General features: G+C 38.6%; 1 protein-coding gene across 1 annotated transcript; it reads left to right on the forward strand.

Annotated features, from left to right (window-relative positions):
- The first annotated feature begins 538 nt into the window (after window positions 1–538).
- On the forward strand, window positions 539–2,909 carry LOC131315941 (uncharacterized). The gene is made up of 2 exons (XM_058345188.1): window positions 539–1,174; window positions 2,252–2,909. Exons 1-2 carry the CDS (start codon window positions 724–726, stop codon window positions 2,761–2,763), a joined length of 963 nt encoding a protein of 320 aa, XP_058201171.1. The 5' UTR covers window positions 539–723; the 3' UTR covers window positions 2,764–2,909.
- The last annotated feature ends 12,507 nt before the right edge of the window (window positions 2,910–15,416 follow it).

Raw genomic sequence — 15,416 nt, forward strand, 5'->3', positions numbered from 1 at the left:
GTTTAAAAGAGTTTATTTACTACTACTAATTAAAAACAAAAATAAGTCAAGTTAAGCCAGTCCATTGTTTCCAAACGTCCCAAAAACACATTTGACGCGCGCCACTGTGTGGTTCCACTAAAAACGGAATATGCACCGAATTTGTGGGTAGATTCCATTTTTTGTACCTCTTGATAACTGAGACCAGATTAACATAATTGAACTGATTAGCATATACTACTTTTTTTGGAACATCAATTAGCATATACTTTAGTATCCCAAAACAGTCCATAAATTGTTCGTACGTGTATATACATATTTTCTATAAGCAAGTTCGGACTAGCTTACGCGCATATCAACTATTAATAGGAGCAATCACTCCGCCCACTTGCAGAGGACTCTATGAAAGTCATATCAAAACTTTGTATGAATTGACCCAAAAGAGTTTGACACCTGCGAATTTACGAGGGAGCGAACCCCTAAGTTCTTGACCATCAGGCGAACGCCTCAGGGTTGTTCGTACGTGTATATATATACCCACGTCAACATATTTCTATCTAACCCACATTAAACATAATGTCCTCTTCATGTGAACACCCTATCGCCATGACCACAACATGACTCCATCCCTCTCCATACAAAACAAACTTTCTCTCTCCTCTCCCTTCAATCATTTTCTCTCTCTCTCATAAAGTACCAGAAAATATCACTGATTGTTTGGGACCAATTACCGAATTACGTACAATGGCCGATAATCGGGTGAGGTTCAAGAGGGTAGCGGAAGCGTTCGACGGCGTGGCGCGGGCCCGGCTGTGCGAGAGCAGCGGCAGCGAGCACTCGCCGGAGAACTACTCGTTGGATCTCTCCGACATCGTCGAGTTGTTTTTCGAGAGAGAAGGTCGAGAGGAGGGAGAGAACGGTGATGACAATGGTACTGAGGTTGATTCGCTGGAAAACGAGACGAAGCGAGGCGAATGCGATGATCAGGAGGAAAACGATCGGTCGGAGTCGGAGTCGAAGGAATTGTTACGTGGTTTATTATTTGGAGGTGGTGATCAAGGTGATGATGATCAAGTGAAGGAGAGCGTTCGGGCTGAGGTCGAACGAGCGAGTCGGGTTGTTGGGGATGGTCCCGAGCGGCCGGGGTTCAAAAGGCGGGTGATGACTCGGTTACGTGAGAGAGGTTTCGACGCCGGTGAGTTCTGTTTAACTTTGTAGGTCTCTGTCTTTCGTTTTCCTTCTTTAGCCGTTCTTCCTTCTCAATATTAGTAATAAATTAAAATACCAATTTTCACTGTTCAAAATAAATAAATAAATATATATATATATATATATATATATTATATATATACACACACGTGGCATTCATTTTTCCTTCAATGTGATAGCTTTGTATCGCTATGGTTAGGATGCTTTCACTTTACAAAAAATATAAATATACATTTAAGTGTTTTACTAACTAAGGACGCTTTCAAGTTTCACTTTACAATCTAAGCCATTCATTATAGGTCTTAGACAATTTGAGCCGTTCACTTTACAATATGTATTCATTACGTACATGGTAAATCAAATTAAAATCGGACATCAATACTTCCTTCAATTATGCATAGTTGAAACTATACAATAGTCTGGGACTACCGCAATGTGATACACCGAACCACTTTATAACAACAAATTTTTACGGAGTCTACCGCTAAGTGTACGAACCTTTCAAAAATGTGTGGTTGTAAAGTGGTTGTACTCCCGGACTATTGGATAATTACCTCATAAGGGAAATTGGCATGATCAGTGTTCGTTCATTGATTTCTCTTTCTTCTAGTACATTTCTAGGATATGCAAAATTTGCTCAATCTTTACTGAGTACGTAAGGGCACCGTAAGATAAAATCATAAACCATGTTCTGATGAGCCCGGTGCCCTTGAGGAACTTCATAGTTCCAATACCTGTTTTATTTTTTGCATGGATTAAAAACACACTGAACGGTCAAACTAAACGGCTTGGATTGTTAAGTGAAATCTTGATTGGTTCCGTTTTACATCACATAAGAGTCGCATAAGATGATATCATAATCACACGAGAAAATCTTGATTTAAGTTATGGATTTCTTGCCATTCGGTGGTTACGTAGGCTATGGCTGAAACCCAGGCTGCGCCTCTAAATGCCCAAATTACTTTGTTAATGTACCATTCCATTCTTTGTCATCAGAGATTACTGACAAATTAGTGTCAGTGTAAAGTTATCAAAAATTTATAACTTCAAATTTCCACCACAGGTCTCTGCAAATCAAAGTGGGAGCGTAACGGCCGGGTCCCATCCGGGTCGTACGAATACATCGACGTGAACGTCGTGGGCAGAACCCGGTACATAATCGAGCTTTCCCTACCCGGAGAATTCACAATAGCTAGACCAACGCCAAAATATACTTCACTGCTACAAAACTTCCCTCCAATATTTGTGGGAAAAGTAGAAGACCTCAAGCAAATAGTGAGACTCATGTCCAATGAGATCAAAGGATCATTGAAAAGTGTGGACATGCACGTGCCCCCGTGGAGGCGCCACGTGTACTTGCAGGCCAAATGGTTTGGGTCGTACAGGCGGACCACCAACGAGGCGGTGGAGAAAACGGGCTCGGGTTCGGATGCGGGGTCCGGGAAGAAGAGGTGGGTCGGGTTCGCACCATTGCCCGGGGTTTCTTATTGCTGCAGGGAAGGTTTTGGTGGGACGGGTGGTGTAAAAATGGGGAAATTGGCTATGGAGCTCATTGGCAATGATGTGTTACTGTAAATAGTATAGTTAGATTAGATGGTTTCAATTTCTTGTTTTGGTTTTTTGTTTTGGAATGAGATTGGTGGGGAACCCAGAGAAGAAGGTGTGCTGCTGTGTTTTGGATTTTGTCTGAGATCAAATATATATATATGAAGTTTTCTCTAGAGTGTGGCTTGGATTTTTTTTTTTTTTTTTTTCTGAAACTGTGAATTTCATAACATAACAAAGCCTGAAAGCAATACATTTTCTATCAAATAATACAAGAATGAACCAAAACTTTGACACAGGCACCTCCTGCAAAAGCAAGACCGACGAAACGCCTAAATTAGGAATCAATCTGGGTCCAGGCAGTAGAGAATCCCAAACAGATCCCCGGCTCAAACTCGAGAAAACACATATTAAATCTTGACAGCTTCACGGTTGAGATACCAGCACCCGTCGGTGAACCGATGGATGACACAACCACGGCTACTGAGAACCACCACCGAGAAACCCAACAAACAACAACGAACCAAACCCCAAACTGTAATAACCCGCCCCAGTTAACCTGGTAACCATTTGCCTAAATACGTTACTCAAAATGTTAACCTCAAATTATATAGTAGCTGGTCGGAATCACTTATATTCTTTTTCAAATTTTGATTTCTAGCCGATGTGGGACTATGTTGCCCCATAATGGGCTCTCACACAAACCATGGAGACTTATTCTCCCACCACCAACACCCATCGGATCTGGAGAAACCAGATCGATACAGACTCGGATTGGAAGATCCAGCCGGTAAAGCCGGACAAACAGGCAAAAGAAAAAGACAAGAAAGAAACAGGGAAAAAAAAACCCTAACCCCAACACACCATTATTACCTCGCCGACAGCCACTTGTCGCCGGATTTGGGAAGACAAGGTGGAGGAGACATGATGATTCCAGCCCACAGGTCGTCGGCCGGAGTTCGGAGAATGGCTAAAATCCTCGATTGTGGCTTGGATTAATTGGCTAAAATCCTCACAGATTGGAGTGGAATGCCAAATCTGAGTCCTAAGAGATTACGTACCGGCCAATTTTATATTTGGGAATGCGCTCTCTGCTCTACAAGCAGTATCAAACGAGAAAATGACTTTATTAATGGACACAAGTTTAGAAAATAAAATTAATGCTCAGCATAATTAAGTCGAGATTAAATTATTTACACATCTGGTATAAACATTTTTTTTTCAAATCAATTATATTGTGTCACGTCGCCATGCATGTTTCATTAATCTGGACCATTGTTCAATATAATTGATTTGAAGTTAATAAATGGTTATACAAGGGCGGAGCTATGTTGGGGTTTGGGGGGGGTCGGGGCCCCCCCGGCGCCAACTCTCCGAGCGTCCGAGTTTTAAAATTTTTATTTTGTGTATACCTAAATTTGAATATTATTGATAATTATTCATGTATAAAACTACTTATAATCATAATAATTTTGGTTTGATTTGATAAAAAAAACCGGTTACTTTTACATTCTCATTTCTTAATTTCTTTCCTAAATAAAAATAAGCATGTGACAGTTGAAGTTGTAAGGTCACGTTTTTATTTGGCAAATTCCATGACAAAAATACATTGATTTGTATCACTTATTAGTGAGTTGTAGTATTTATTTTCCTTTCTAGAGTGTCTGTTTAGAAAGTGAATGGAAATCAAATATTATGTAATTGATAGGTAGGTTTTGTTAAGGAAATAGATTGGAAGAAAATCATGGCTTTGCTTGATTGTGGGAGTCTTTATAGAAAGAGGACCAACGGAATCGGTGGCTAAAAAATGTGGGAACATGGATCAGATTCGTGGCTCGAGCAACTCCAGTAAAGCTCTCACCGGTGCTTGAGCAACTTGACAGATTTCTTCTATCTATTTATATGCAGCTCATTTGTGATTTTTAGGTTACCAAACATATGAGTGCAGCCCCTCTCTTGCTCCAAAATTGGGAAATGTCTAAAGGAGATTTTTTTTTCTCTTGGAAAAAGATATGATCGTTTGATCATCAAACTTCCGGATTAATTCCAAGAGCATTCTCCATACTTTGTAACAGCTAATCAAAATGTTCTTCCGGTGGGTACCGATGGTAGATTCTATAGGTTGTTGGAAGGCTTGAGCGATTCAAGGCAGCGGCGGTCAAGCACCGGGTGCGGTAAACGAGTGATTCGGCAATCAGCCTTGGTCAATCGAGAGCGATTCTAGGTTGTAAGTATAGGTTTGTTTGTAACCGTACACTGAGTTATAATGCATAATTTCCTTCCTGTGGTTTTTACCTGTTTAAGGGGTTTTCCACGTATATCCTTGTGTTCATCGTTTATTGTTTTTCGATTCTTGTTATTTTGCTTGATTGAGTATTTAGATAGCGAAAAAAAAAATTTCAAAAGTCGCCTAAGAAAAAAAAAATGATTGGTATACTTTAACTTCATTAGACTAGAATCATTTCAATGTATAAATGTAATGTATTGAAAAACAAAAATTTTATGATATAATAAATATATGTTCCGATAAAAAATATATGTCTATAAAGCCGGTCCCTCCAGATTCAAAATCCTTGCTCCGCCACTCTATTTACACCGTCGGTATATATAATTTATTCTCAATTAAGCCTCATTGTAAGCGATCAACCATTAAGCTAGTCATTGTAGAGGGTGAGGTTGTTTTTTTCAATTCTTTTATAGTTTTTTGGTTTTTTTAAAAAAAAAAAAGGAGAATGCCAGCATTGCCAAGTAAATACGTACCTTGTAAGCTGTGAATTCGGATTTTTGTGAATACGGATGTAATTCCAAAACTATTTTTGTTGATGTCAAAATTTCAGTACATAAAAGTCTTATACACTGTACATGATACAAGCTTTTTATGCACTTGGATTTTGGCAACAACAAAAATAGTTTTAATATGATTCTCAAATTTCAAAAGATTGGAGTAACACTTCTTGCTTATTTTTTATAATAAAACAATAAATTGGAGTAAGAGAGAGAAACCATTATATAATTGGGTCCACAATAATGATATCCTTTTCAATAAAAAAACTACAATAATTTATACAAACAAAAGCTTGAAAACCTTCAACCGCTAAAATGTCATTACTAGTAGTGGGATCCTTCATGATAAGGTTTCCATTTCCCTTCGTTCTTTTCTGACAAGACTTTATTTCGTTTGAATTTTGAAGGAAGTTTTAATTAAAGTAGAATGTGAAGAGAGATAGATAGAGAATTGAGAGTAATTAATTAGGGAGAAAATTTATTGTGGACAATAAACAAGGAGAGGAGTTGGTTCTAAGAACCCGAAGTGAAGGGTCACAACTTTCTTTTATATAGGAATTTGAGGCATTGTTTCCACTAACAATTTTGCACTATAACTTAGGTTTTTTTGTCAAGTGGTTCATACTAACTCACTTCTTCCTCTCCAATTTTTTTTTTTCGAGGAAAAGATCATCCCAGTTACATTCAATCCTAGTTTTTTTCCGAGTAAAGGTTTAGGTGGTGAGTTACCTTGGGTATGAGCCTGTAAGGTAGACACATTCAAGTCTTTTAGAAGGAGTTTGCAAATATTCACCCGTGTAAAGCAAAATAAAACTTGCAATGATTTCAATTGACTATGCGTTTTTAATGTATGAAAAAAAAAAAACAAATTGATTGGAAATCTACGTAAATAGAGTATATAATTGTCACCAAAGAAATAGATGGTCAATGCCCGTTGCCCGACGATTTATTTCTAGCTCTTCTGTCTTGTGCATTTTAGACATTACTTTTCTATCAAGTTCTTACAAATATTCGATTAGCCTAGCTAATTTCTTCGCATGGATGAAAATATTGAAGTTACACAATAAACAATTTGGATTGTCAGGTGAAATTTTGGACAGTCACATTCTTTGATTCGTTAATCATAAGTTTTTAATCAGCATTATTAATCAGAAGCTATGGGATTCTTTTTTTCTCGGCAAAAGCTATGGGATTCTTGCGACTATACCTTCGGTAGTTCGGTGGGAAGCTATGGAGCACGGGTACCGGTACGCGGTACGGGTACGGTACGGGTACGGGTACGGGAAACGGCAAAACCCCAAAAAAGTAGGGTACGGGTACGGCAGGGGTACGACACATTTATTTTTTATTATGTTTTATAATTTTAATATGCTTGAGTTTTTATGAATAATGTATAACTCATGTATAATCATATCATTATATTAGTTATAATTTTTTTTTTATATTTCTTAATAAAATACAAATCTAAAAGAGACCAGGGGTTGAAGTGCAAACTTTCATATATTTAGGGACCAGATTGTTGCATATGTTAATGTCTAAGGACTGGAGTGTAATAACCCTTTAAATATACGTATGACTCTGAATTAGGGATCAGAACTTCACATAGCCGACTCTCCCTCTGACTCTCGCCGTCGACTCTCTCTGTGACTCTCGCCGTCGATCATCATCATCGTCCGATGTCTCTCTCTCTCGTCATCACCATCAATCATCATCTCGCCGTCGCCAAAGTCTCTCTTCTCCGTCCGACGTCTCTCTCTCTCGCAGTAGCAGTGGATCAGATCGACAGGTCTCTCTCCCTCTCTCTCCCTCTCTCTCTCTCTCTCTCTTCTTTGATCTTCTTCTTCTTTGTCTGCTTCTTCTTCTTCTTTGCGTACCCATCAGAGTATTTTGCGTACCCATGCCGTACCCTAAACATACGAACGTACCCGGTGCGTTTCCGGCGTACCCGGTGCGTTTCCGGCGTACCCAGTGCGTACCCGTACCCGTACCCGTACCAGGTACGTGTACGCCATTGTTTCTGGCGTACCCGTGCTTCATAGGTGGGAAGGCAATGGTTGAAAACTTGAAGCCCATGCTGCGCCTCCAAATACATGGATTATTTTGTTTATGTACCATCTTTCTCATCAAGTCAATATAAAGTTTTCAAAAATTTCTAACTTCAAATTTCCTCCACAGGTCTCTGCAAATCAAAGTGGCCGGGAGCGAAACGGCCGGGTCCCATCCGGGTCATACGAATACGTCCACGTGAACATTGCGGGCGGAACCCGGTACATAATCGAAACTTCCCTGCCCGGAGAATTTACAACAGCTAGACCAACACCAAAATACACTTCACTACTACAAACTTTCCCTCCAATATTTGTGGGAAAAGTAGAAGAACTCAAGCAAATAGTGAGACTCATGTCCAATGAGATCAAAGGATCATTGAAAAGCGTGGACATGCACATGCCCTGTGGAGGCGCCATGTGTACATGCAGGCTAAGTGGTTCGGGTCGTACAGGCGGACCACCAACGAGGTGGTGGAGAAAACGGGCTCGGGTTCAGATGCAGGGTCTGGGAAGAAGAGGTGGGTCGGGTTTGCGCCGGTGCCCGGGGTTTCTTATTGCTGCAGGGAAGGTTTTGGTGGGAAGGGTGGTGTAAAAATGGGGAAATTGGCTATGGAGTTTATTGGCAATGGTGCATGTGTTACTGTAAATAGCATAGTAGATTAGATGGTTTTCAATTTCTTGTTTTCTTTGGTTTGTTGTTTTGAAATGATTGGTGGGGAACCCACAGAAGAAGGTGTGCTGCTGTGTTTTTTTTGATATTTTGCCTGAGGTCAAACATATATACTCCGTATGAATTTTTCTCTAGGGTGTGGCTTCGATTGGGAAAAATTTTCAGTGCCGGGTGGTTATCATGTGGTGTTTGTTCGGCGCATCCGAGTGGTCCATTGCGTTTTTGAACGGTTTGGATTTAGAGAGAGAAAATGTTGGGATGAAAGAAGAGAGAGAATTTCAATCCGAGCCATCCAAAAATATATTGAAAGGCCCAGATGTACCGAGCGGGTACCACGTCGGATATGCCCACCCGAAACCGAAAAATTTCTAGATTAATCGGATTGGCTAAAATCCTCAGAGATTGGAATGGAATGCCAAATCTGAATCCTGAGAGATTACCGGCCAATTTTATATTTTGGGAATGCGCTCTCTGCTGTACAAGCAGTATCGCACGAGAAAATGACTATCTTAATGGACACAAGTTTAGTGAACTAAATTAATGCTCAGTATAATTAAGCCGAGATTAAATTATTTACAGCGTCGGTGTAAATATTTGTTTACTCTAAATTAATTACATTGAGCTACGTCGTTATGTTTTCTATTAAATGGGACCATTGTTTTGACGACGTAGCGTAATATAAATGATTTAGAGTAAATAAATGTTTACTGTAGGGAGGTATTCCCGAACAGATACATCTAGTTGCTGAACACGTGGTGTATAAGAACATGTGAAAGATTGAACAGGACTGATCACCGATCAGTACGTTGAAAGGCGATAAAAGGCCAGTAATATGAGAAGTCATTGGTATAAACTAACTGTTCGGCAGATAGAAATATTCTGATTACATTTGGACCAAGCTAAATGTGAAGTAGCTGGTTCAGGAAGACTGTTCGGCTACGATACAGCCAAACAAGGAAAGAGCTCTAATTAAAGAGCAAGAGCAGAGGAAATACTTTGGAAGATTCCAAAGTAGTCATGGATGAGATCTCAAGAATATATGATCTGAGAAAGATACCCAATGAGAATGGGATGATCGGCTTTTAATGGAAAAGAATCCTAAAATGACTCTTTAATAATGAATTGATAAGGAAAACGAAAATCCTTGATATCCAGGGTTTCCTATACAAAAAATGAATTCTAGGGCGACAGAAATGCTTGGGCAACAAGTATACGCAAATCTATAAATACGAGGTAAACCTAGAAGTGAAAGGTACGCAATAAGTTGCATTATTCGATACTTCCTACTGATAATTAGGGTTTCTCCACTAGTACGTGATACTAACTTTGCCATCGGAGGGCCTTTGCCACGAGAGGCAAAGGTGCACTCACCCCCTGTTTATTTTGTAGATTAAGGTTCCGACGACCAATTAGGATTCTGGTGAAAAGGCACGAATAAGCCGTTGCAATCCAAATTGATCCGAAGAATGAATTATTTTCACCCCCTACATTTACATCGTCGGTGTATATAATTTATTCTTAATTAAACCTCATTTTAAGCAATCAAACCAATAAGCTAGTCAATGTAGAGGATGAGGTTGGTTTTTTCTTCTTTTATAATTTTTTGGTTAAAAAGAAAAAAAGAGAATGCCAGCATTGCCAAGTAAATACGTACCTTGTAAGTTGTGAATTCAGATTTTTGTGAATAACTGTAATTCCAGATTCACGATCTCATGTTTTAAATGGATTGATTAGTGGGGAAAAACAGAAGGGTTGATTGTTCTCAATTTTCAAAAAGATTGGAGTTACAACTACTAAATTGCTATCAGCAGAGATAAGGAACCCGATCCTCGCAAAGATCCTACGTGGAAAGTTGTAAAGGGGCCCACTTCTGAATTTCTAATACTCCCTCCATTCCAAAATGATTGTCCGGTCCGTAAAACGAAGTGATAAAAATAATGCAATTTTTTCAAGAAAAAATTCAAACTTTTTTCACAAATTAAAAATACTCATTGATATCTAGTAAGTTGTTAAAAAACTTTTGATTTTTTCTTGCAAAAATTATATTATTTTTAACACCCCGTTTTGCAGACCGGACAAACATTTTGGGACGGAGGGAGTTAGAAAGATTTGCAGGAAACCACGCAAGAAAAAACGCGTTTGGGCCTCTTCTGGGTCCTACCAAAATCTAAAAAAATATCCATAAATTTTTTAATATTATTTTATAGGGCCATGTAAAAAATCAGCTCCAACGGACATCAGTAAGTATTATTTTTGGATTCGTAAGGCAAAACTGCTCAGTTCGCCCCTATAAATCCAAAAGTAATACTTACTAATGTCTGTTAGAGCTGATTTTTTATAGAACCCCATAAAATAATACTAAAAAATTTATGGATATTTTTTTAGATTTTTGTAGGATCCAGAATGGACCCAAACGTATTTTTTCTTGTGTGGTTCCATGCAAATTTTTCTTGCAGATTCTCTGTAGTTGGACTGTAGAGAGTCCCCGCAGTTACATTGTAGCCGTTCATATTTGCATTGAACGGTTCAGATTTTATAAAAGAAAGTTTTGTTTTAATCTCGACCGTTAAAAATACTATCCTACAGTTGCGATTATTCAAACTGCACCTCTGCAGTCCGAACATGGACTGCAGACAAGCCTAATTCATTTGAAAACAATAAATTGGAGTAAGAGAGAGAAAAGTCAATAATTGAGTTAACAATAATGATGATATCTGTTCAATAAAAAAAACTACTCCATTATACAAAACAAAAGATTGAAAACCTTCAAACGCTAAAATGTCATTACTAGTTGTAGTGGGATTTCTTCATGATAAGGTTTCCATTTCCCTTCCTTCATTTTTTACAAGACTCAGTTTGCTTTGGGTTTTGTGGGAGATTTTAATTAAAGGAGTAAGCGAAGAGAGATATTTCCTCCGTCTTTTTTTAAGTGTTTTGCTTCGTAATTTCAACTTATTAAAAAGACATCATTATTATACCTTTCACATTAACTTTTTCCTAAATTTTCCTTACTTACCCATCATCATTACACTTTTACTCACTTACTTTTCAAAATGGAATCTACTTTTAAGGATAAAATAGACAATGCACAAACTTTTATCCACTAACTTTACAAAATAAACACTTATTAAGAGACAGCCAAAAATAGAATACTGGACTCTAAATAAGGAACGGAATGAGCATATAGAGAATTGAGAGTAACAATTAATTAGGGAGAAAATTTATTAAGGACAGTGAAGAGAGGAGTTGGTTCTAAGAACCCGAAGTGAATGGTCACAACTATTTTTTTTATATAGGAATTTGAGGCCCCATTTTCACGAACAATTTTGCACTACAACTTAGATTCTTTTGTTAAGTTGTTCATCACAAAATTTGATTATTAACAAAAAATTACTAGTTTCAGTTATCCAAAGTTATTTATAAGGAGATTGCTAAGTTTGATTATATCTTTGTGAACCATATTTTGCACAACCTTCTGACTTTCTAAATGACATTCCTTAACATATTTTCATGAAAATTGTTGTAATTTTGTTCGTATTTGTTGGTTAACATGGTTTTCCATGTTATTTTCTAATATGTAATTTAACGAATCAAAAGATCAGCTTAGGTGAATGATAAACAAGTTGTGTCATTTTTAGGTCTTGATGAATGCTGAAGAACACAGAAACACTTTTGAATCCTCCCTTGGTTCATCACTCCTTTCTGAAATATCCTAACTTAATTCTTATCTGAAATGGGAAGTGAGCACAGTGATGAATGGTATTCTGGAGGAAATAGAAAAAAAAATTTGCACTCCTAGTTGTTTCGTTATGAACTAAAATACTAGGGGTTCCTATTAAGTGGTTGAAGAAGTTAGCACAGTGAGATGGGAAGCATTTGATGGAGATCTTTAAAAAGGAAAAATGGTTGGGCATGGAAACTAAATGGATAGTCATTGAATTTTGAAACATCTATTTTATTTTAAATAAAAAAAATAGTGCATGCATAAGATGTTTCGTTTTTTTTTTTTTTTTTACTTATTTTTAAAATTGTTACAAAGTTTAAAAGAACAAGGACTTAATTGAGCGGCATCATATTCCTAAACAAATTAAGTAAGAAGGAGTTGTGACTGAGCGCATGATAAGCCCTCAATAGTGTAAATAATAGGGCTTATCTCTCTCATTTTTGTTACACACTCGAGCACAACTTGCTTGATTTGAATGATATAGCGCGAAAGGTGTGTTTTTGTCGTTTTCAGGTAAATCGTGTGAATAAGGCGTTTTTGAAGGCCATGGATAGCCCCAAGTGTGTCCAAGTACCCAAGATCACGTGGCACTCCGCGACCGAGTCCCAAAAGTCATGAAAAGAAGCTTTGACGCATACTCGGGATGTCCAAGGGTCAAGGGAAGTGAGGGAGATGTGAAGATGTTACCCAAAGCAATTTATTTTCCGACCAACTGAGGGTAGAATCGTCATATCTTTTGATGCAAAAATTACTTTTGATCCAAACCACTTGGGTTAGAAAGTAGACTTAACAAGCTTTCCAACGGTTCGAAGGACACCCAAATCCGAGTTTGAGAGTGTCCGGAGCGAGCCCGCGAAGTTCAGCAAGTCAAAGGCAAAAATCTGTGAATAGTCCTATCGGTAGGTGAATAGTTCTACCGATAGGAAACCAATCCAGCGAGGCCACAACTTTGCTCCGAAGAACTCCTACCGGTAGGAGGTCAATCCCTACCGGTAGGAGCCCAGTCTGCAAATGTTTCAGTGGCAATTTTGCAATTATCTTGGATGGGGGCTATATATACTCTTTTTGCACGAAATTAGGGATATTCTTCACCTTCCCTTTCTCTCTCTACCTCCCTCCTTAGGTTTTGCCTCAATCCTCCATGGATTGAGCTTAGATTTCCATTTCCCGTGTAATCTCTTCAAGGATCATGTAAGTACTCTTAATTTCAATACATGTTTTAGTTGTTAATCTCGTTTTTTACCATGTTTCTAGCATTTCCTTCATCTTTCTTGCTTTGCTCATCTCTAACGGAGGGGTAGCCTCCTTGGCTTGGTCATGGGGTGATTTCTAACCCATGACTTGGGTAGTTTAATGACTTCTCTCATTTCTTGTACTTAATGTGGTTTGTGAATGGATTAAGTTCATTTTTATGTAACAAAACCTAGGGTTATTAACCTCTCTGATTATGTGTAGGCAATGACTCGATCTCTTGCCACATATAATGCTTGGAGCTATGTCGCTCTAAGTGTTTGCAAAAATGCCTCAAAGAACTTGTTAAGCTCTAATCTTTGGTCTAAACCTAGAGATGTTAACTTCTTTGATTGGGTGTAGACAAGTCTTTTGGCACACCCAATGCTTGGAACCATGGCTCTCTTTGTTTTCGATAAAATGTCCAAACGAGTTTTCATCCATTTCCAAACCCCCATTGTATGAGTTAAACTTGATTTCATGGTTAAATCATTCGAGTGAGATCAAATGACAATGACTCTCGCTTGAGTTATCGAAGAGAAGCATTGAACGACCTAAGTTATGGGCGGAATGAACCCCTAGACCTTGCCGCTTTTAGTTCCTAGTCAATCTTCGTTTTCAATTAAGTTAGGAGGTAGAGAGAATTCCACCACTCAAAAGTTGGTCGTCTCAACGCCAAATCTAAAGGTTGGCGGTCCTAGCGCTAAAAACCCTTCGTATAGCAAACCTTCCGGCCAAACTCCATTGGCTCCCTGTGGATTCGACCTCGGACTTCCGAATTTAATATGCTACAACCGACCTAGCCCTACGCTTGGGGTATTCTTATTGCATCACTTTAAGGTCGCAAGCAGCGCAAGGACGGAACTAGAATTTTAACCTAGCAGTGGCGAAATGTATATTAAAAAAATTTAGTGATAGCGAAATTATATAAGTTGGAAATAAATTTTTTTTATATATAATAATTGTATTTTTTAAAATTCTTGTCATGGCAGTCGCCGCTACTAAACCCTTCTCTGATCCCATCCTTGACTGAGCGGTCCCTTTTTGTCCGTGTCTACCAGTCCAAGCCCACCCCTTGTCAAGCTCATCCTACATAACCCCAGTTTTAGATAAATTATCGAAAATACCCCGCTCTTCCTCGACCTCTACCGTCCCCTCTGGAACTACGTCGTCGACAACTACACCGAGCATGAGACCCAGGGCCTCAACGACGACCTCCAAACCAGACTCCCTCTCCGGCGCCCCCAACTCCCTCCCCCCCGCCGCCACCTCCTCCAGCGGTACTATCGCTCCCTCTCCGCCGCAACGCCACCTAATCCTCGTCGTCAGCCCCCATCGTCTAGTCTAGATCGTTCGAAACTTTAGTTTCTGGTCCACGATCGCCGACGACGACCTCGAGGATGTCGACAATGACGGTGCTGATGATCGGGACGCTGACGCCGAGTCCATGTAAGATCCAATCATCCAAGTTCGCTGACGAGAACTTTGAAAAAACACTGGCGTCGGAGATCTGGTTTGATCTCTGGTCTCTGGTCCAAGTTCGCCCCCCTTACCTTGTACAGTAGGGCCTTTTTAAAGTTTTTTCTATTTGAGTTTTCATTCTCGTAAATTCCTTTTATTTCTTTTTCAAAGTCAGTTTGTTTTTTAATTTGAATTACAAATTTTGTAAGCTCTTAAAATATATGTGAATTCTTTATTTGGAGATGTGAATTTTGTCCCAAAATGCAGAATTCACATGTTTAAAAAAATAAAATTTGCAAATGGATGCGAATTCTGAAAATATGTACAAATTTTGGGGGTGTGAATTTGTAGATCATGCTATTTTGGGTTGTGAATTCTACAAATGGGAGTGAATTCTGGGGGTATGAATTCACACCCTAAAGAATTCACATCTCAAAAATTCACACATCTAAAAATTCTGTAAAAAGACAAAATAAAAATTATGTAAAAGAGCAAAATTGTAAAAGCATTTTTAAAAATGGTCTAAATGAGATAACACTTACAAAAGGGGATCAAAATGGAACCCAAACAAAAAAAATAGGACCGGTCAGAAATTTTCGAAAGTAAGAAAATGTGCCAAAAAATCTATGACCCAAATCCAAGATTGGTTAGAAATCAAATGAGGAAACACTCAATGAGACAAACCCCACCTAAAGAGCCAGAACTCCTATTGGGCCAAGTCTAGAAACTAAAAAAAAAATTCAAAACTAACCTTTTTGAAACAAAC

The sequence above is a fragment of the Rhododendron vialii genome, chromosome 2a (genome assembly GCF_030253575.1).
Source record: "Rhododendron vialii isolate Sample 1 chromosome 2a, ASM3025357v1".
NCBI classification, from domain to species: Eukaryota; Viridiplantae; Streptophyta; class Magnoliopsida; order Ericales; family Ericaceae; genus Rhododendron; species Rhododendron vialii.